This window comes from Panulirus ornatus, chromosome 19, assembly GCF_036320965.1.
Source record: "Panulirus ornatus isolate Po-2019 chromosome 19, ASM3632096v1, whole genome shotgun sequence".
Classification (NCBI taxonomy): domain Eukaryota; kingdom Metazoa; phylum Arthropoda; class Malacostraca; order Decapoda; family Palinuridae; genus Panulirus; species Panulirus ornatus.
The window spans coordinates 10,219,110-10,240,634 of record NC_092242.1 but is presented as its reverse complement, the minus strand read 5'-3'; the positions used below and the strand labels follow the sequence as shown (position 1 = coordinate 10,240,634).

General features: G+C 41.4%; 1 protein-coding gene across 1 annotated transcript; it reads right to left on the bottom strand.

Annotated features, from left to right (window-relative positions):
* Window positions 1-6,694: 6,694 nt before the first annotated feature.
* LOC139755244 (cuticle protein 8-like) lies at window positions 6,695-9,455 on the bottom strand. The gene is made up of 4 exons (XM_071673365.1): window positions 9,368-9,455; window positions 8,335-8,403; window positions 7,592-7,734; window positions 6,695-7,258 (listed from the first exon to the last, which is right to left on the bottom strand). Exons 1-4 carry the CDS (start codon window positions 9,443-9,445, stop codon window positions 7,213-7,215), a joined length of 336 nt encoding a protein of 111 aa, XP_071529466.1. The 5' UTR covers window positions 9,446-9,455; the 3' UTR covers window positions 6,695-7,212.
* Window positions 9,456-21,525: the final 12,070 nt, after the last annotated feature.

Below are 21,525 nucleotides of genomic sequence, written 5' to 3'. Positions count from 1 at the left end.
TGCATTCTTTGGTAAGTAAAATGGTACTCGTGAAAGAAAGGAAATATGACCATTACATGTTCTGGAGAGGTGAGAGTGGTGATTACATGTGGTAACTGTATGTTCCAGGAATAAAGTTTACACCAGATGGAATCTTAAACTTAGATCCCATGGACTTCATTCATATATTTCAACACAGCTTTGGGAAGATTTTCGCTATGAAGTGTTTAGACATTGTTTAGAGAGTACACAGAGGAAATCTAGAAACTGTGTGACTAGAATTTTGTTTTGTCACCAGGGTACAGAACATTAAGCCATAGGACATGCTGAAAGATATTTAGAATTGCTCAAGTGCCTCCTCAATACAGCCTTGTGAATGTGAATCATGTTATCAGTGACTGTAAGAGTACTGTATAAAGTTTTTAACAGACCTTTCTACTCATGAAATTTATAAAAACTATTTTGGAAGAACTTCAATAGAAGTAGAGGAGAGCTATATGTAAAGAGTGAGAATGTATTAGACAATTCTGAGAAAATATTAGTGACAAAGGAGCAAGTTAGTATAAGATGAAATGATTATTTTAAAGATTGATTTATTTATTTGCTGTGTATATTGGAAATAACGGTAAAAGAGATATATCTTGCTATGTTTGGAGTAGAAGTAAAGAGAGAGGAGTAGATATATGGGAGAGGAAGACAAATGAAAGGGAGGAAGAAATAAAAGAACAATAAATTTCATAGAAGAGAAGAGAAGAGAGAGGCATTTGGACGATTTTTGCAGGGAAAAAATGCAATTGAGTGGGAGATGTATAAAAGAAAGAGACAGGAGGTGAAGAGAAAGGTGCAAGAGGTGAAAAAGAGGGCAAATGAGAGTTGGGGTGAGAGAGTATCATTAAATTTTAGGAAGAATAAAAAGATGTTCTGGAAGGAGGTAAATAAAGTGCATAAGACAAGGGAACAAATGGGAACTTCAGTGAAGGGCGCAAATAGGGAGGTGATAACAAGTAGTGGTGATGTGAGAAAGAGATGGAGTGAGTATTTTGAAGGTTTGTTGAATGTGTTTGATGATAGAGTGGCAGATATAGGATGTTTTGGTCGAGGTGGTGTACAAAGTGAGAGGGTTAGGGAAAATGATTTGGTAAACAGAGAAGAGGTAGTAATAGCTTTGCGGAAGACGAAAGCTGGCAAGGCAGCAGGTTTGGATGGTATTGCAGTGGAATTTATTAAAAAAGGGGGTGACTGTATTATTGACTGGTTGGTAAGGTTATTTAATGTATGTATGTGCTGGAAATGAGATGTTTGAGGAAAATGTGTGGTGTGAGGTGGTTTGATCGAGTAAGTAACGTAAGGGTAAGAGAGATGTGTGGAAATAAAAAGAGCGTGGTTGAGAGAGCAGAAGAGGGTGTTTTGAAATGGTTTGGGCACATGGAGAGAATGAGTGAGGAAAGATTGACCAAGAGGATATATGTGTCGGAGGTGGAGGGAACGAGGAGAAGAGGGAGACCAAATTGGAGGTGGAAAGATGGAGTGAAAAAGATTTTGTGTGATCGGGGCCTGAACATGCAGGAGGGTGAAAGGAGGGCAAGGAATAGAGTGAATTGGAGCGATGTGATATACAGGGGTTGACGTGCTGTCAGTGGATTGAATCAAGGCATGTGAAGCGTCTGGGGTAAACCATGGAAAGCTGTGTAGGTATGTATATTTGCGTGTGTGGACGTGTGTATGTACATGTGTATGGGGGGGGGGGGGGCCATTTCTTTCGTCTGTTTCCTTGCACTACCTCACAAACGCGGGAGACAGCGACAAAGTATAAAAAAAAAAAAAAAAAAAAAAAAAGTCTCATGGTGAGGTGCCTGAGGATTGGCGGAATGCATGCATAGTGCCATTGTACAAAGGGGATAAGAGTGAGTGCTCAAATTTCAGAGGTATAAGTTTGTTGGGTATTCCTGGTAAATTATATGGGAGGGTATTGATTGAGAGGGTGAAGGCATGTACAGAGCATCAGATTGGGGAAGAGCAGTGTGGTTTCAGAAGTGGTAGAGGATGTGTGGATCAGGTGTTTGCTTTGAAGAATGTATGTGAGAAATACTTAGAAAAGCAAATGGATTTGTATATAGCATTTATGGATCTGGAGAAGGCATATGATAGAGTTGATAGAGATGCTCTGTGGAAGGTATTAAGAATATATGGTGTGGGAGGCAAGTTGTTAGAAGCAGTGAAAAGTTTTTATCGAGGTTGTAAGGCATGTGTGCGTGTAGGAAGAGAGGAAAGTAATTGGTTCTCAGTGAATGTAGGTTTGCGGCAGGGATGTGTGATGTCTCCATGGTTGTTTAATTTGTTTATGGATGGGGTTGTTAGGGAGGTGAATGCAAGAGTTTTGGAAAGAGGGGCAAGTATGAAGTCTGTTGGGGATGAGAGAGCTTGGGAAGTGAGTCAGTTGTTGTTCGCTGATGATACAGCACTGGTGGCTGATTCATGTGAGAAACTGCAGAAGCTGGTGACTGAGTTTGGTAAAGTGTGTGAAAGAAGAAAGTTAAGAGTAAATGTGAATAAGAGCAAGGTTATTAGGTACAGTAGGGTTGAGGGTCAAGTCAATTGGGAGGTAAGTTTGAATGGAGAAAAACTGGAGGAAGTAAAGTGTTTTAGATATCTGGGAGTGGATCTGGCAGTGGATGGAACCATGGAAGTGGAAGTGGATCATAGGGTGGGGGAGGGGGCGAAAATCCTGGGAGCCTTGAAGAATGTGTGGAAGTCGAGAACATTATCTCGGAAAGCAAAAATGGGTATGTTTGAAGGAATAGTGGTTCCAACAATTTTGTATGGTTGCGAGGCGTGGGCTATGGATAGAGTTGTGCGCAGGAGGGTGGATGTGCTGGAAATGAGATGTTTGAGGACAATGTGTGGTGTGAGGTGGTTTGATCGAGTAAGTAAGGTAAGGGTAAGAGAGATGTGTGGAAATAAAAAGAGCGTGGTTGAGAGAGCAGCAGAGGGTGTTTTGAAATGGTTTGGGCACATGGAGAGAATGAGTGAGGAAAGATTGACCAAGAGGATATATGTGTCGGAGGTGGAGGGAACGAGGAGAAGTGGGAGACCAAATTGGAGGTGGAAAGATGGAGTGAAAAAGATTTTGTGTGATTGGCGCCTGAACATGCAGGAGGGTGAAAGGAGGACAAGGAATAGAGTGAATTGGATCGATATGGTATACTGGGGTTGACGTGCTGTCAGTGGATTGAATCAGGGCATGTGAAGCGTCTGGGGTAAACCATGGAAAGCTTTGTAGGTATGTATATTTGCGGGTGTGGACGTGTATGTATATACATGTGTATGGGGGTGGGTTGGGCCATTTCTTTCGTCTGTTTCCTTGCGCTACCTCGCAAACGCGGGAGACAGCAAAAAAAAAAAAATTTCATAGTTAATGAAAAAGCTTGGCGTGAGGATGGAATAGTGAGCAAAACAGTGAAACTGCTATGGAGTGGATGTGGAGAGTACATGTCTTCTTTGCATTCTTGGAAAATGCTAAAGCAAAGTGATTACTGATATTAAACATGCTATAAGTAGGGGCTGCATTTTCTTGAGGTGTGAATGGTATTATACTTTTATGAAATTACATTTTTAAAGATAGGGTGGCAGATTTAGGATGACTGGGATGCAGATTTGCATGAAACAAGAGACTTGTGGAAAATTATTGATGAAAAGATGGTAGGTGGTGAAATCCTGGCATAAGTTGAAGTTTGGCAAAGCAAGTGGATTGGATGGGATTTCTGCTAAACTTGTTAAGAAATTGGAGGACGTTTTGGAATGATTAGTCAGGATTTTCATTGTATATATGGCTGAAGGTGTGATGCCAGATGACTTCGAATGTTCTGTGTCGTTATATAAAGACAAGGGGGACAGAAGGGAATGTTCAGATTACAAAAGTGTAAGTTTGGTGAGTATACTTGTTTAGTTGTATGGGAAAATTATTAAGATTATATGGTGTCCAACAAATGTCAGGTTGGAGAGGAACAATGTGGCTCCTGGTGAATGGTTGAGGATGTGTGAATTATTTGTTTGCTTTGAAGAATCTGTGTGAGAAGTACTTAGAGAAGGATTTATGAATGACGGATCAGGAGAAAAGATGACAGGGTTGGTACAAATGCATTGTGGAAGGTGTAAGAAATACATGGTCTGTGAAGAAAAACTTCTAAAAGCAGAGAAGAATTTTCATCTAGAGCATAAGGCATGAGTGCGAATAGGAAGAGAAGAGGGCGAGTGTTTCTAGATGTATTTCGGTATGTATCAAGGGTGCATGATGTAACCATGACAATTTAACCTTAAAATGGATGGGGATGTGAGGATGATAAATGCAAGGGTTTCAGAGAGAGGGTTGGATCTGCAGTCATTTGAAGTTGGGTGAGGGGTACGGAAGGCAAGTTATTTGCTCTTTGATGACACGAATTTGGAAACGGAATTAAGTGAGAAACTGCAGTAGTTCTGTCTAAGTTTGAAAGTGTGTTTGAAAGAAGAAAGTTGCAAGTTATTGTGCATTAAGAAAAGGTAATGAGGTTTAGCAGGGAAGAGTGAGGTCAGTTTGAATGGAGTAACCATGGAGGAATTAGGGTGTTTTAGATACTGGGGATTGGTCACTGCAACAGATGGAACAATGTAAGCTGAATTGAACCTTAGTTTGGGTGAGGGGGTAAAGGTTCCAGGTGCATTGCGGATTGCATGGAAAGGATTATTGTCTGCGAGGTTAAAGATGAAGATTTTGTGGCATAGTAGTCTCAATGGTGCTCTATGAATGGGAGATGTGGAACCTGTATGAAAATTTACAAATGGTGGATGTGTTGGAAATGAAGTGCTCGAGGACAGTACAAGGCATGAGCTTGTTGACTGATTAAGAAAGAAGAGTGGTTCCAGGTGAAGATGGGTTTGTTTTAAAGGTTGTGATGTCGCTATGTGTGTGATTTGTTTATGGCCTTGGTGATGAGGAAAATCAGTGCCCGTCTTTGAGACGGGCTTATTTGTAGTATGCAGATGGTAGGGGGCTTAGTAGATAAGTCAGTTCTTGCTTATGGATGTTTTGGTCCTGATGGCTGAAGCTGGTGTCTGAGCTTGGGAGAGTGTGTGAAAGGAGGAAGATGATAGTTGATGTGAATAAGAGTAAGGTTATTAGGTTTAGCAGGGATGAGAGACAGATTGGTTTAAGTTTTGAGAGTGTGTTTAACTTAAGGGAACATAAAGGAATGGGATTGGACATAACAGCTTATGGGACTGTGGGATCTGAAGCAAATTATAGGGTGAGTGAAGGGTCAAAAGTCCCGATCGCACTAAGGAGTGTATGGAAAAAGAGGTCACTGTCTGTGAAAGCATAGATGGGCAAGCCATCACACTCTTGACCACAGTGCATTTACATAAGGCAGTGACCTGAAACTTGTTGCATGTTCTAGACTGAGGAGATAGGGAACAAACTCATTTCAATCTTAATACACCGCCTCCCATTATTTCAGGCACGCCTCAACATAAATGTCCTTTCTAATGCAGACAACCTCGCAGTCACTAAATGGCCTCAGAACTTTAACGTACCAGATTTGGACAAAAATAATCCTACATCCTCTACAAACAGGTCATCCATTCCAATTTGCCATACCATAACTGCTTGGTCTTCCACCCTCTTGGAAGCAAATATAACAACTGACAACCGAAATAGTAATAGTGCACTCAGAACAATCACGGGCTACCAAGCGACTACAAACACGCAGCACCTTCACAATGAAATAAAGATCCTCCCAGTACAGCCCCATGTCAATATCCTCTACACCCAGTTCTGTGCAACATCAGCAGACCTTCCCAACAAAATTACCCTAACCAACAACCCCTAAGCAGAAATAAAAGTTATTCGTTTCACTCGCAGATCTCCACACCCCCAACAAATGTAATACTGACAAAACATGCATATCAAACTAACCCGACAAGCCCTTAGACAACCAACTTTTTAAGGTAAACAGAAGTCAGTCTGCTGTTTTCGTTGTGGACATCACCCATCACCACTACACTACAAACATTGTCAACATATCCCAATACCCTTCAAGCCTACGATGCAATCACCATACAGACACTGACCACTTAATATATTACCATGCATTCTGCCCATAGAGACATATGTCAAATAACTGTATGACCTGTTGTTTTGACCGGTGGACGTAGCCAGCTTACTGGGTCGGCAGGAACCTTATAAAGGTAGAAGGTACTTTTATGGCAAGAAGTATACATATATTTTTTCACTAATGTAGACAGCACTGAAAGAAGCGTAATTGTATTATATGAGTATTTCATTCAATTTACAAAGAATATAAATCAACAGTGTAATTCTACACCTTCCTTTTGTGTTAATTGTGGAACCCATTCCTCTATCATTATTATGATGCTCGACCATTCTTGTAGGTATAAAGAATCTTCGTTCAAGCTTGATACTGAGCTATTGAGATACAGTATGCTGGTCCTTTGTAAGGTGATGTCTACACGTATTATTCGTCTGGTTGGTGAGACAGTCCTTGTTAGAGGATCATGGTGATCTTGCAAACACATGGAGAACTTTAGTTGTGCAGTGAGATGTATATGTATTTTTTTTCCAAGTTTGGTATCTAGTTTTATTCGGGACCAAAAAATTTAAATTCCGGATTTCTAGTTGATTAAAACCATAGCCACATGTTAGTAAGAGAAATAAAACCAGGAGTGTTATTTATGAATTTATTATTGCAGCGCACACAGAGAATGAGAGGAAAGCTGTGGGTGTAGAACCTCCGGGCACGGCCCAGAGGATAGGGTGATTACACTGAACCTTGCTACAAGCCCCAGGGTGTTGTTTTTCAGTCTGAAGACCACGTTGCGGACGCAAAGGACATACGAAGATACTCTTATCACAGCTACACTTACATCATGCTACAAGAAAGCTACATTAAAAAGGACATTATTGTAGAAAAAGTTGAAGCAATCTGCAGAACACCAGATACGAGAGAACACGAAAGAGTTCCTGCAAAAAAAAAAGATCAGCCGTGAGAGTGATCCAGACGAAGGAGAAGTATTTCTGTCCATAATTTGACTGGTAGATACGACGGGTCACTTTGCAGAGAAAGCTCGAAATCCGATATAATATCGAAGCCTTTGCCTTTGTCGTGTGGTGGGCAGCAGGCGACTAGGTCCTTGTCGTGTGGCGGGCAGCAGGCGACTAGGTCGTCGAGAGCAGCTTCTTCATTACTCGTAGGTCACTTCAGGCTGGAAACCCTGATCCTCGCCCACTCTGGAATGACAAAAGAATCATGTCCACGGTTCTCTTTTTAAAGTGTCAGTTTACTGATAAAGATATTGATGTTGATTGTTAAAATATTACAAATTAGGAGCGAGTTACATGTGACTCACAATCTGACGAAAGAAATCTATTAGTGTAATTTTTTTTTGTCGGCAACAGAAGAGGATTGTTTGTAAGATGCACAAAAACGAAAATGGGGAAACAAGATGCAGACATGCTGCCTTGGTAATTCTTTTGTCTCCAGTGCAGAACCAAACATAAGCTAAAACGATGAAAAAAAAAATCCAAATCCAGAGTCACAGGTCGAAGCAGTTGAGAACTTACGTGTAGACGACGACCCTCTTAAGTCCGTCGGGTTGTACGACCTCGTAGCGTCCCTCGGTGTTGTCACCATCGCGAGACTCCTGTTGATTGTAGAAGTTGCCGCTCTCTGCGTCGTCAACTGCCCACTCGAAGTTGTAATTTGCCTGCGATAGGAAAGTTAGTTTACCATACAATCTGACCCTATGCTTGAGAGGATGAAGGTACATAAGTTTTCTTATAATATGGTATACTGTACGAGTACTTTAACAAGTCCCGGTTCGCTTGACATGAATTACTTTTAACTGGTATTGTAGTGTTCCTGGTGATGGTATTAAATGCGGAAGAAATCTAAGTTACGCAAGCGTCTCATGAGTAATGATCTAGTACAACCACTCGTGAATTACTCCTGACTTGTCATCGCAAACGATTTATTTGTAGTTCTATTGTCCCTAACAGGAGTAATCATGTAGGTCTCTTAGTAACCGTGTATAACTGTGTGTGGATGTATACTGTGTATGTGTTAGGGAGGATCTGATAACGAAGGTGTCTGGGGGAACTTACCAGGGTTACACGAGTATATTCCAAAGGTTTTCTCAGCATTAGTATCTCTAGACTGATACGTTTAAGACTGAACAATATTCAACAAAACATTAAGGCACTTCTAAATATAAGTAAGAATTAATTTTTGTTATACAAAGAATGCAAATTATCGAGACGGCAAAAGAAGTCAGAGATTATAGACTTTCTGACTGAGATGTACTTACTGGAGGGTAGTCGTCCTTTCCCTGTGGAATACCGGCGGCAAGCACCACAAGGGCGGCCAGCAGGATCAGCTGAGTGGGACAGAGAGGCTGGCTTATGAAATATGCTAAATGTTGATTAACACATATTATGATGGAATAAAACATTAAACATGGCTGGAAATCATCCCCTCTCTTTTTTTTTCTTTTGATTTTCCAAAAGAAGGAACAGAGAAGGGGGCCAGGTGAGGATATTCCCTCAAAGGCCCAGTCCTCTGTTCTTAACGCTACCTTGCTAACGTGGGAAATGGTGAATAGCATGAAAGAAAAGAAAGAAATATATGTACTTACCATTTCCCGCGTTAGCGAGGTAGCGTCAAGAAACAGATGACTGAGCCTCATAAAGAAAAACCCTACTTGGCCCGCATCTCTGTTCCTTTCTTTGGAAAAGTAGAATAAGATGGATGGATTCCCAGGACCCCCGCTCCCATCCCGTTTAGTCACTTACGACACGCAGGGAATCCATGGGGTATTCTTTCTCCCTTAACCCCATATATATATATATATATATATATATATATATATATATATATATATATATATATATATATATATGTGTGTGTGTGTGTGTGTGTGTGTGTGTGTGTGTGTATGATGATCGCTGTTTCTCGCGTTGGCAAAGTAGCGCCAGGAAACACGAACACACACACACACACACACCCTCTGGTCATCAGCAAGCATTGCAATAAATCCTAAAAACGCTTTTCGTAAACTGAAGCAGAAAAATAAGATGACACAAGTTATGTGTTTACACAGCCCGGCATCCAACACAATCCTGGAATATATGTATCAAAAACTTACAATCAAAGCCGTTCGCAGCATTCCTGTGTGTGTGTATATATATATATATATATATATATATATATATATATATATATATATATATATATATATATATATATATATATATATATATATATATATATATATGTATATATATATATATATACTGAATATGTGTGATGGTCTTAATAAATAAAGACCGAGTATCACATACCTTGAAGCTCATGGTGGTGGTGGTAGGTAGGTAGTGTTGACGGTGAGTGAGGGTAAGACGAGAATGATGATGCAGCATATCCACCACTAGGCTTTATATACCCGCTGCCAACGAGAGCAAGAGGAGTCTTGGAGGTGAGTTGGTGGAGAGGTAGAAGGGTGGCGAACGACAGGTCGGGAGAGAAGGTGAGGGGGGGGGGGGTGGACAACGTAGAGTAGGAGGTAGAGAGAATGAGGTCGAGAGGTGAGTTACTTTCTGAGCCAGGTGATTTGGGGTCACAACGTCGCTACCTGACCAGATTCGTCTGCTTGGCCTAGCTTTACGAAAGGACTATCTTAAACTACAACACACACACACATACACACACACACACACACACACACACACACACATATATACATACATATATATATATATATATATATATATATATATATATATATATATATATATATATATATATATATATATATATACACACACACTTTGCCGCTGTCTCCCGCGTTAGCGAGGAAGCGCAAGGAAACAAACGAAAGAATGGCCCAAACCCATCCACATACACGTCCACACACGCACGTATACATACCTATATACATATATATATATATACATCATATATATATATGTAAGGCATGTGTACGTGTAGGAAGAGAGGAAAGTGATTGGTTCTCAGTGAATGTAGGTTTGCGGCAGGGGTGTGTGATGTCTCCATGGTTGTTTAATTTGTTTATGGATGGGGTTGTTAGGGAGGTAAATGCAAGAGTCTTGGAAAGAGGGGCAAGTATGAAGTCTGTTGGGGATGAGAGAGCTTGGGAAGTGAGTCAGTTGTTGTTCGCTGATGATACAGCGCTGGTGGCGGATTCATGTGAGAAACTGCAGAAGCTGGTGACGGAGTTTGGTAAAGTGTGTGGAAGAAGAAAGTTAAGAGTAAATGTGAATAAGAGCAAGGTTATTAGGTACAGTAGGGTTGAGGGTCAAGTCTATTGGGAGGTGAGTTTGAATGGAGAAAAACTGGAGGAAGTGAAGTGTTTTAGATATCTGGGAGTGGACCTGTCAGCGGATGGAACCATGGAAGCGGAAGTGGATCATAGGGTGGGGGAGGGGGCGAAAATTTTGGGAGCCTTGAAAAATGTGTGGAAGTCGAGAACATTATCCCGGAAAGCAAAAATGGGTATGTTTGAAGGAATAGTGGTTCCAACAATGTTGTATGGTTGCGAGGCGTGGGCTATGGATAGAGTTGTTCGCAGGAGGATGGATGTGCTGGAAGTGAGATGTTTGAGGACAATGTGTGGTGTGAGGTGGTTTGATCGAGTAAGTAACGTAAGGGTAAGAGAGATGTTTGGAAATAAAAAGAGCGTGGTTGAGAGAGCAGAAGAGGGTGTTTTGAAATGTTTTGGGCACATGGAGAGAATGAGTGAGGAAAGATTGACCAAGAGGATATATGTGTCGGAGGTGGAGGGAACGAGGAGAAGAGGGAGACCGAATTGGAGGTGGAAAGATGGAGTGAAAAGGATTTTGTGTGATCGGGGCCTGAACATGCAGGAGGGTGAAAGGAGGGCAAGGAATAGAGTGAATTGGAGCGATGTGGTATACAGGGGTTGACGTGCTGTCAGTGGATTGAATCAGGGCATGTGAAGCGTCCGGGGTAAACCATGGAAAGCTGTGTAGGTATGTATATTTGCGTGTGTGGACGTGTGTATGTACATGTGTATGGGGGGGGGTTGGGCCATTTCTTTCGTCTGTTTCCTTGCGCTACCTCGCAAACGCGGGAGACAGCGACGAGGTATAGAAAAAAAAAAAATATATATATATATATATATACACGTACATGATTCGTACTTGCTGCCTTTATTCATTCCGTCACCACCCCGCCACACATAAAATGACACCCCCTCCGGAGCCCCGCACTCTGTCATGTATAATGCATCGAACCACTTTAGCCATGAGGCTGTACTATCTATGGGTAATAAGTAACTGTTTAAAGGTACTTTTGTGTTTAAAGATTAGAATAAGAGTAGAGGAATATGAACTGGATCATTTCATCATTTTCTCCAGTATCACTTATGTCGACAGTGGTGATTGTTTTGATAATCAGGGAATATGCGGGGTTGATCATCAGAAACGTCCGTGGAGCATCTCAAAAATCAACAGAACCTACAAAAACCTCACCTAACCCCCTCTACCAGCCGAGATCTATTTTCGTTTTGATGTGATTTAAAGACCATGTTAACAGAATGACCGCCAATTAGAAAATGTTGTGAGACATTGTGCCCTACTTGAGCTGATCTGTAAACGCACAACACTGTGTGGGCGTTGTAATTCCTGCTGTAGAAATGAAGGTCTGTCAGGGGAAATATACATATGTCTGAACGTATAGTAGTCCTATAGTCTTGTATAGGCGTGAGTCTTGTGCCTTGAATACAGAAGAAATGGAAATGAAATGCCGTAGAACAGTTCATAGTGTGAAGCAGGTTGATCATGTGTGAAATGACAATATGAAGAGAGGTGTGGAAAGGAGCATAATCTGCCTGAGCGCTAACCAGAGTTTTCTAAATTAGCTGGATATAGGGAGAAGATGAGCGAGACTAGGATGAGCTACGTTTAAGTAGAGGGAGAAATGGGGAGGCTAGACCTAAAAGAGATGTTGAAGGATGGACTGAAGGAGACTTTGATGTACCAGGGACTGAACCTTTCCATGGGTGAGAGGCGTGAACGAGAAAGAATGAATTGGAGTAATATGATATATGGTAGATGGATTTTTGTCAGTAGGCTGAATAGGAGTACGTGGAGCCTGCCAGGGTATGGATACTTCAGGTCAAGCTCACACTCGCCTTCAGGGCGAGCTCATCCTCGTCTACAGGCACAACCCCTTCCACCCGAGCCCATCCTCGCCCTTTTGTCCTAGCCAGAATCGTCTTCTCTAGATATATGATAGCTAGAGGATGGATGTGTGCAAATGTAATATGCACGTTCATATTTGTTGTCTGCAATGACATCGTTTATGAAATTTGCTTCCATCTTCTTCTTAAGACACGGACGGAACTCTACCGTGTGAAAGTTAAGGTAAAATACAAAACGAAATATAAAATATTTATATTATGGATTTCCGAAAATGGTGTGCTGAAGGTGAGTAATTTCAGCGTCTCCAATTACTTAGTTTTATGACAGTTGGCGCAATACAGAAGAATTTTGGTGAAGCGATCGCGGAGGAAGAAAACCATCAATATGTTAAAAGAAACATTTTTACAAGATGTTCACAGCTGTATAACTCAATAACGTGATCCTGAAAGCACTTGCACCGTTGCACAATGATAGACACATGGTGAAACAAAACGAAATTGCCGTATTTTCACTGGCAATATAACAATATGACACTTTCATATCATAATTATATATATATATATATATATATATATATATATATATATATATATATATATATATATATATATATATATATATATATATACATATATATATATATATATATATATATATATATATATATATATATATATATATATATATATATATATGTGTGTGTGTGTGTGTGTGTGTGTGTGTGTGTGTGTTTGTGTGTGTGAGACTATAAAAAATTGTATTTTCCCCGGTTCCTGATAAATAAATGGAGAGCCAATATAACCAGGTATTCACCATTAATTTTCGTACCTTCCGTTGATGCATGTCCACATAATTTGATGCAATTATTTCATGCATGACAATCAACTAAAACGTCTCAGTATTTACGATACAGTATTGAACTCATCACTCAAGGATTACCAGTTACCACATAATTTCGTAAAACCTTAGGCCTAATACTTAGAATGCGGTATATCGAACTGAAAGCAACAACATTCACTGAACTTTGCATACAGAAAGTAACATCATCCATAGTTTATTATTCAACGCTTGCCTGCGTTGTAACGAAATTAAAGAAAAAAATAAGAAAAAGTCATTTGAAAGCATGTTTTAGAACCGGTCCGTCAGAGCAAGCCTGAATTGCTAGCCCAACTGCCTCGTTTGCTCATTATGGAATCGTTACCCCCACTCCCGCAAACCACTCTCTCCCCTGTAGCTAACCTCAATTCCAGCCAGTAGCAACTGGGACAGTGAAGTGCGAGTGTTGACCTTAGTCTTAACACAGTCATTACCGAGGATTTACATCGTAGCTCAACTTACATTGGTGTTTCTGTTAAGCTCATAACTTTTGCCTTAAGTGCTTAGTATTTTATTGCCTGAAAAGTACTAGATTTTATTTTTTCGTGAGATAATGATGGTTTTACGCAGAGGGTAATCATACACGAATGTCTGCAACAAGTTTTGCCAACAGAACATCTTTTAAAATGTTATATTTATTACTCCGTTCAAACCAAGCCCTAAAGTTACGGGATACGGGATTTTGCACCTAAACTCTCGCCTTCTCTTCTATGGCCGTCTCCTGATAGCAGGATAGGCTGCGGCAGCGGCGATCGCCAGAGTCCGGTGTGATACCAGCGAAACGTTACATTAGTCCCGTGGGCGTCAGCCGTGACAACCGCCATAGAGGAGAGGCAAGCTGGGGAGCTTACCCCGACATCACCCCCGCCCCCAATATGGCTACCTACCGGCAACAACACGCTATCCCTACCAGACTGGCTGTGGTCATCACCACACTTGACGTGTCAGGTATACACACTATACTCACGCTCTTAGAGGAAGACGATACGATCTTTGAGGATGAGGACGCATTCGTCGTTCGAAAAAAAAAAAAAGGTAAGCTCAGTGCCTTACAGCTGCAATATTACTTACTTGATAGATAGGGACATAGGATGTCATTCTGTTTCAGTGTTGTAAATTCTAGAGTCTTTAGCAAGTAAAGTTTTTTGTTAGTTTTTTCGTTGCTGATGTCGTTTGCTTGCTTCTGCACACACACACACACACTTATAGGCGTTACCGAACTCCACCTGCTTGAGGTTATATCGCGGGTGAAAAGACACTATGGCGAGGATCTCACACACCAAAGGAATTCATCTCTAGGTTGCTGTTTGGAGCGTAGCCTTGAAGCAGCAAAAGGTCCATAAAAGCCGTCCAGTGGTTGCTTGATTAATTAGTTTGTCGTGTGTGTGTATTTGACGAGAGCGAGAAGCGTGTATTGGACGCAATGGGGTGAATATAGTTTCCGTGGTGACGCAAATGGAATTTTTAGATTATTCCAATGTTTGCCGTGAATACAAGATTTCATTTCATTGCATTTTGTAGCAACATTTATGACTACGGCTTGCTTTACGTTGTATGTATGAATGAATAATGAATGAATATATTAATGAGAAAACAATGCAGTGTGTGTGTGTGTGTGTGTGTGTGTGTGTGTGTGTGTGATTAATATTAACGTCTAACGGGGAGAGAGTTTTACACTTGAATTACCCCAAATTATCAGGAAATTGGGACAGTTCACGTTGTTAATAAGAAGGCATAAATAGATGCATTTATTGGGTAGACGAGTAAAAACAGAAACTGAGAGATGCTATGGGAACAGTCACTCAGTACGCAGAGGTAACCACAGTAATGCTATTGCTAAACATTGTCAAGAAAACGATCACCCTACAAATCTTAATGACCAAGTCACAGTGTGCCTTTCATCGGATTATCTAAATACTGAAGAGCGATTTGCCCTTCATATATATATATATATATATATATATATATATATATATATATATATATATATATATATATACTTCCCACGTATTGCCTGCGTGTCGTAGAAGGCGACTAAAAGGGGAGGGAGCGGGGGGCTGGGAATCCTCCCCTCTTTTTTTTTTTATTTTCCAAAAGAAGGAACAGAGGGGGCCAGGTGAGGATATTCCAAAAAAGGCCCAGTCCTCTGTTCTTAACGCTACCTCGCTAACGCGGGAAATGGCGAATAGTTAAAATATATATATATATATATATATATATATATATATTGTAGTATATCACATTCACACTTGAAACGTTGATAAAAGTAAATTCGCTTTATTGTTTCAGCGAGATATATATATATATATATATATATATATATATATATATATATATATATATGTATATATATATATATATCCTTGTGTAAGCCACTGGATATTAAGATTGCGTCCAAGAAAATGAAACAATCAACTTGGACAAAGCGCAGCCACAATGCGGTGGTCATGATGATGATGACACTCTCGAAGGACATGAGAAATACGCGGTGACGCTGCCATAAATCACAGGCGTGTTGCTAGTTCACGATGTCCAGAAACTGATTTATGCCGTTAATACAGTCGTCTGTACCTCGACGAATCTTTATCTTTTTCCATCTCTCTCCTGTTGGTAACAGAGTCGTTCTTTTCTTGATTTGTTGAGATGGCTATAACCTAGTGGGTCGTTGCTGTCGATGCCTTTACAGCCTAGCTGTCTTGGCGTGGCCTTCTGCAGCGCTGCAGTCTGGTGGCTGTAAAACTTGGGTTGGTCTCCTCCACGCCTCAGGGCACGAGTGCCCTTACAGCCCTAAGAAGCAACGCGCGCGTCTTTACCACTAAATTAATCATCTTCACCAAGGACACCATCACTCAGTCACACGTCAACTCTACTTGCGTGGTTGTCTTTCTTTTAGATAGATGGCTTCAGTAATCTTTAGATTACCCAGGAAGGTTTAGAAATACGCTAATTACCCGATAACTCGAGTTTTGCTGAATATTTGGGATTTTTCTTTTTCTTTTGTGATTTGGACGGGGTAGGAAATGCTCATGTCAGAGATATGGAGCCTTTGGAGGATGAAGAGTCTACTGTAGTTTAGTTGATGCTCGAAAAAAATCCATTATCGAGTTGTAGACAGTCAGATTCCTTCTTGTCTGGTATACATCTCTTTTACGATGATGTCCTCAGCACTTTAATAAATGATCTGAGGTTATGATAATTTTCTCGGCACCTCAGTGAGCTATCTGAGGTTACGATAATGTCCTCAGCACTTTAATAAATGATATGAGGTTATGATAATTTCCTCAGCACCTCAGTGAGCTGTCTCAGATTACGGTAATGTCCTCAGCACCTCAGTAACCTGTCTGAGGTTACGGTAATGTCCTCAGCACCTCAGTAACCTGTCTGAGGTTACGGTAATGTCCTCAGCACCTCAGTAAACCGAGTTCTTCATTCTAAACCACTGGTCAACATTAAGTTCACAATTACCATTAGAATGTTCAAGATGAAAATCATCATTTTTATTAATTATATTTCCTCCTGCGTGACCAGCTTTAGTACTTATCTCTCCTGTCCTAAGATCTCTCTCCCTCTTGTACCGTCCACTGATACTATAATGATAGTGTTTCCCGTGAAGGCCATGAGATATATAGATCAGATGGCAAGCTGAGACTACAGGAATCACTCGACCTATACGACTCCAACGAACAAAAGAGAAGCTTAATCTTAAAGTCTACACTAGTGTTGAATTACATTCCCAGTTGTATGTGTGGTGAAACATTCTTTTTTTTTTATACAGTAGTAATTACCACAACGTAGTGGAGGAATGTAGAAGCTTATCACAGAGCTGTAACTAACATATGTCCAGAAGTTATACCCGAACAACATATGAGCTTATTATACGTCTTCAGCCATCTCCCAGAGCGGCATTAATTTCAGAATCTTTGAACAATTTAAGAGCCCCCACGTGCTGCCGTGCTCAAGAAAATCTTTTAACATTCCGTCAATGAGACAGTGCAGCAGACCTTGAGACCAGTGAACAGTTTAGGGACCAGCGAACACCATTAAGAACAGCGCACCACAGCTTACAAACAGCGTTGATAGATTACCAAACTTTTGGCATTTTTCAGAAGGCATTTGGGGGATAAGCCACTTGAATATTCTCATAAGATACAGAATTATAGACTTGCTCAAGACGCAAGAGTCTGACGTCCAGCATGGCAATGTGGGGCAAATATGTCTACACTCACCTCGCAGGCAAGCACAACGTCTGACGAACATAAACAGGCCATCCACCTCCACCGCACCGTCCCAGGATGTTAACATCCTTAAAACCAGTAACAGCCATGTGGACGGGAGGTTCTCTGCAGTTAGACCTCAAAGGCTAAATAGAAACGAGTGAAAGTAAGAGAGAGAGAGAGAGAGAGAGAGAGAGAGAGAGAGAGAGAGAGAGAGAGAGAGAGAGAGAGAGAGAGAGACGCTGATTGGCAAGGAACCTGTTTGATGGCACCTTTATCATCACAGGTGATCCAAGAATGGAGGATTCTCGTGACCAGCTTCTGCTTGAATTACTTTAGCAATGAATCGTTTCAGGGCCTGAGTATGGTGTGGGTACAATGGTTGTGGTGTGGATATATATATATATATATATATATATATATATATATATATATATATATATATATATATATATATATATTTATGTATATATATATATATATATATATATATATATATATATATATATATATATATATATATTTATGTATATATATATATATATATATATATATATATATATATATATATATATATATATATATATATATATATATATGCGTGTGTGTGTGTGTGTGTGTGATTGTTATGTCTGTATCAATTCATTCATTCATCTCTTTCTTACTTCGGGTACTACCGAAACATCGAAAAGAATTCTTGACAGAGGGTTGAAATCATTCCCAGATGAAACCCAGAAATCGATGTAATTATGTCACACAGGGGGAGGCAGCAGCAGCTGGTGGAAACATAATAGTCTTGCACATGTATCAAGCATGGCCGTACGGGCGTTTGCCGTGAGCGTTAACCCTACCAGTGTGGCCGGATCTCGTCGTAGGTACTGATATGTCCTCACTCTCAGCACAGACAGCGTCTTGGTGTAGGTAGGACACACCGTGCAGGCTGTGTGCGTTGGTATGTCAGTGATAGTGTAAGGCGGGCCAGGTAAGAGTTTTTTTTTTTTTTCTGGCACGTTGGTCGTGGCCGGAGGGTTGGGGAGGAGCATCGAGTAACTTGGTCCTGCAACCTTCAGAATGATGCCATCCTCCTCCTCCTCCTCCTCCTGCCTGCCACAAGCGCCCCCCACTAGCCTCCTCCTGCTGCCTACCACAAGCGCCCCCCACTAGCCTCCTCCTGCTGCCTACCACAAGCGCCCCCCACTAGCCTCCTCCTCCTGCCACAACCCCCTACGAGCCTCCTCTTCTCCTCCCCACCACAAGCATGCATAACCTGTGGATTCACGTCACTCCCTCACCTCCCTCTCCCTCCGCTTCCCTCACCGACCCACACATACGCGCTATCTTGCGGGCCCACCAGGACTCCCCTCCTGTACTATACATGCAGTTGATTGTATGTACCGGTTCTTTTCTGACCTCTCATACCACCTTGTTCGTCGTTTCCTTTGTTCACACTTAAAGTACTCGATTTCGTAGTGGAACAAGAAAATTGGAGTTAAACCCACATACTACAGTACTTGAAAATACACTCTAGAGATGATAGACTGCAGGGTCTGGGGTCTTTTTTTTACCCCATCGCGTCCTTAACTGGTATGTTATGATTCGGATCCTCTTTGGACCTCTAAAAGTCTTTATCAAGGCCGAACATACGGCCAGGACACACGAGAAGAACCCCCCCCCCCTTTCAAGGCCATCACATTTCCCCCTCCCCCTCCCGCGCACATCTTCTTCACGTGCATACTGCGAACATCTCGTCTTCAATATACGTTTATCTTATCAATTCACTTCCCTCTCACCGGACTTCAATCAGGTTTGACTGGAGCCATGTCCGGTATTGACGAGGCTGGACGTCACCCGCTCTTTATGAAGCAAGAGATAAAAAAAGATTCCTGTTCGCGAGGCTTTGAGAAAAAAAAAAAAATATGTAAAAGAATTCAAAGTTCTTGCCAATACTGATTGCTGACAATTTTCATGTCCCGCCGCTGCACGTATCTCGCACACTGTGTTGTCACCCCAGCGTCTGCCAGCCCGTCTGTTGACCCACTCGTGGACCCGATCACTCAAAAGTGAATGATACACAATACCTACACCATCTGCTCTCCCACCGCCCGTGCAGGAGACCAGCTGATTCGATTATGACACATGGCGTCGAATACAGATGCATTTTAATCCATAAACCTTTTCTTTGTATCTCTGTTCATTCGGCAAAGACGGTTATCATGGTGTGTGAACATTTTTGGCATATTAAGGAGCTCATTATTTTCGTTACGTCCCACCGCCGACAGGTCGTTACGCGACAGAAGTGACTAGCTTGTTATGTGTGTGTTTCGTACATATTTTTTTTTTATATTCATTCATTCATATCTGATCTAAAACTGGAAGTGATCGAACACCAGAGATATATTCAGTCCTCCCTCCCCGGGAGAATTTAAGTGCTATTGGGCTTCATGTGTGCAAACACAAGGCTCCTCCAGATCTTATTTATTTCATTACTTACTCGATCAAACCACCTCACACCACATATTGTCCTCAAACATCTCATTTCCAACACATCCACCCTCCTCCGCACAACCCTATCTATAGCCCACGCCTCGCAACCATATAACATTGTTGGAACCAATACACCTTCAAACATACCCATTTTTGCTTTCCTAGGTAATGTTCTCGCCTTCCACACATTTTTCAACGCTCCCTGAACTTTCGCCCCCTCCCCCATCCTGTGACTCACTTCCGCTTCCATGGTTCCATCCGCTGCCAAATCCACTCCCAGATATCTAAAACACTCCAATTCCTCCACTTTTCCTCCATTCTAAATTACCTCCCAGTTGACTTGTCCCTCAACCCTACTGTACCTAATAACCTTGCTCTTATTCACTTTTACTCTCAGCTTTCTTCTTTCACACACTTTACCAAACTCAGTCACCAGCTTCTGCAGTTTCTCACATGAATCAGCCACCAGCGCTGTGTCATCAGCGAACAACTGACTCACTTCCCAAGCCCTCTCATCCACAACAGACTGCATACTTGCCCCTCTTTCCAAAACCCTTGCATTTCCTCCCTAACAACCCCATCCATAAACAAATTAAACAACCATGGAGACATCACGCATCCCTGCCGCAAACCGACATTCACTGAGAACCAATCAATTTCCTCTCCCCCTAATCGTGTACATGCCTTACATCCTTGATAAAAACTTTTCATTGCTTCTAGCAACTTGCCCCCACACCATATGTTCTTAATATCTTCCACAGAGCATCTCTATCAACTCTATCATATGCCTTCTCCAGATCCATAAATGCTACATACAAATCCATTTGTTTTTCTGTTTCTCACATACATTCTTCAAAGCAAACACCTGATCCACACATCCTCTACCACTTCTGAAACCACACTGCTCCTCCTCAATCTGATGTTCTGTACATGTTTTCGCCCTCTCAATCAATACCCTCCCATATAATTTCCCAGGAATACTCAACAAACTTATACCTCTGTAATTTGAGCATTCACCTTCATCCCCTTTGCCTTGGTACAATGACACTATGCATGCATTCCACCAATCCTCAGGCACTTCACCATGAGCTATACATATATCAAATATCCTTACCAACCAGTCAACAACACAGTCACCCCCTTTTTTAATGAATTCCACTGCAATACCATCCAAACCCGCCTCCTTGCCGGCTTTCATCTTCTGCAAAGCTTTCACTACCTCTTCTCTGTTTACCAAAGTATTCTCCCTAACTCTCTCACTTCGCACACCACCTCGACCAAAACACCCTATATCTACCACTGTATCATCTAACACATTCAACACATTCAGGAGAGAGAGAGAGAGAGAGAGAGAGAGAGAGAGAGAGAGAGAGAGAGAGAGAGAGAGAGAGAGAGAGGTGTAAGAGGAGAACCTGATGCATTCTAAATTCAACTAAAGCGGAGAGAAGCGAAGGATCATAAAAGCCAACCATTTTCGTATTGTTTAAAGTCGCGTCCCGCGGTGGTTCGCTTGTGTCTTGACGGCTGGTGGTTTTGTTTTATGTACGTCTCTCGCCAAAGGGACTCGAACATCGCTAAATATGTAAGTGATATGTTATTAGACTTACGAGAGATGTAAGTAGTTTTTTGGATGGCAGCAATCCACAGAAAGAGTCGTGGAAGGTCTAGCTTTTGCCTTAAACATGATCATGTGAAGTACCCTTCAACCACATACAAAATATAAATGGGGAACACTGAAATGAG

Bases quoted from the DNA above. Each gene is read 5' to 3' on its own strand.
- LOC139755244 (XM_071673365.1), bottom strand. From the start codon at position 9,445: ATGCTGCATCATCATTCTCGTCTTACCCTCACTCACCGTCAACACTAC. The intron at 8,404-9,367 runs GTATGTGATACT...TGTCCCACTCAG, and splicing joins CCACCACCATGAGCTTCAAG to CTGATCCTGCTGGCCGCCCT. The intron at 7,735-8,334 runs GTAAGTACATCT...TTCCTATCGCAG, and splicing joins GAAAGGACGACTACCCTCCA to GCAAATTACAACTTCGAGTG.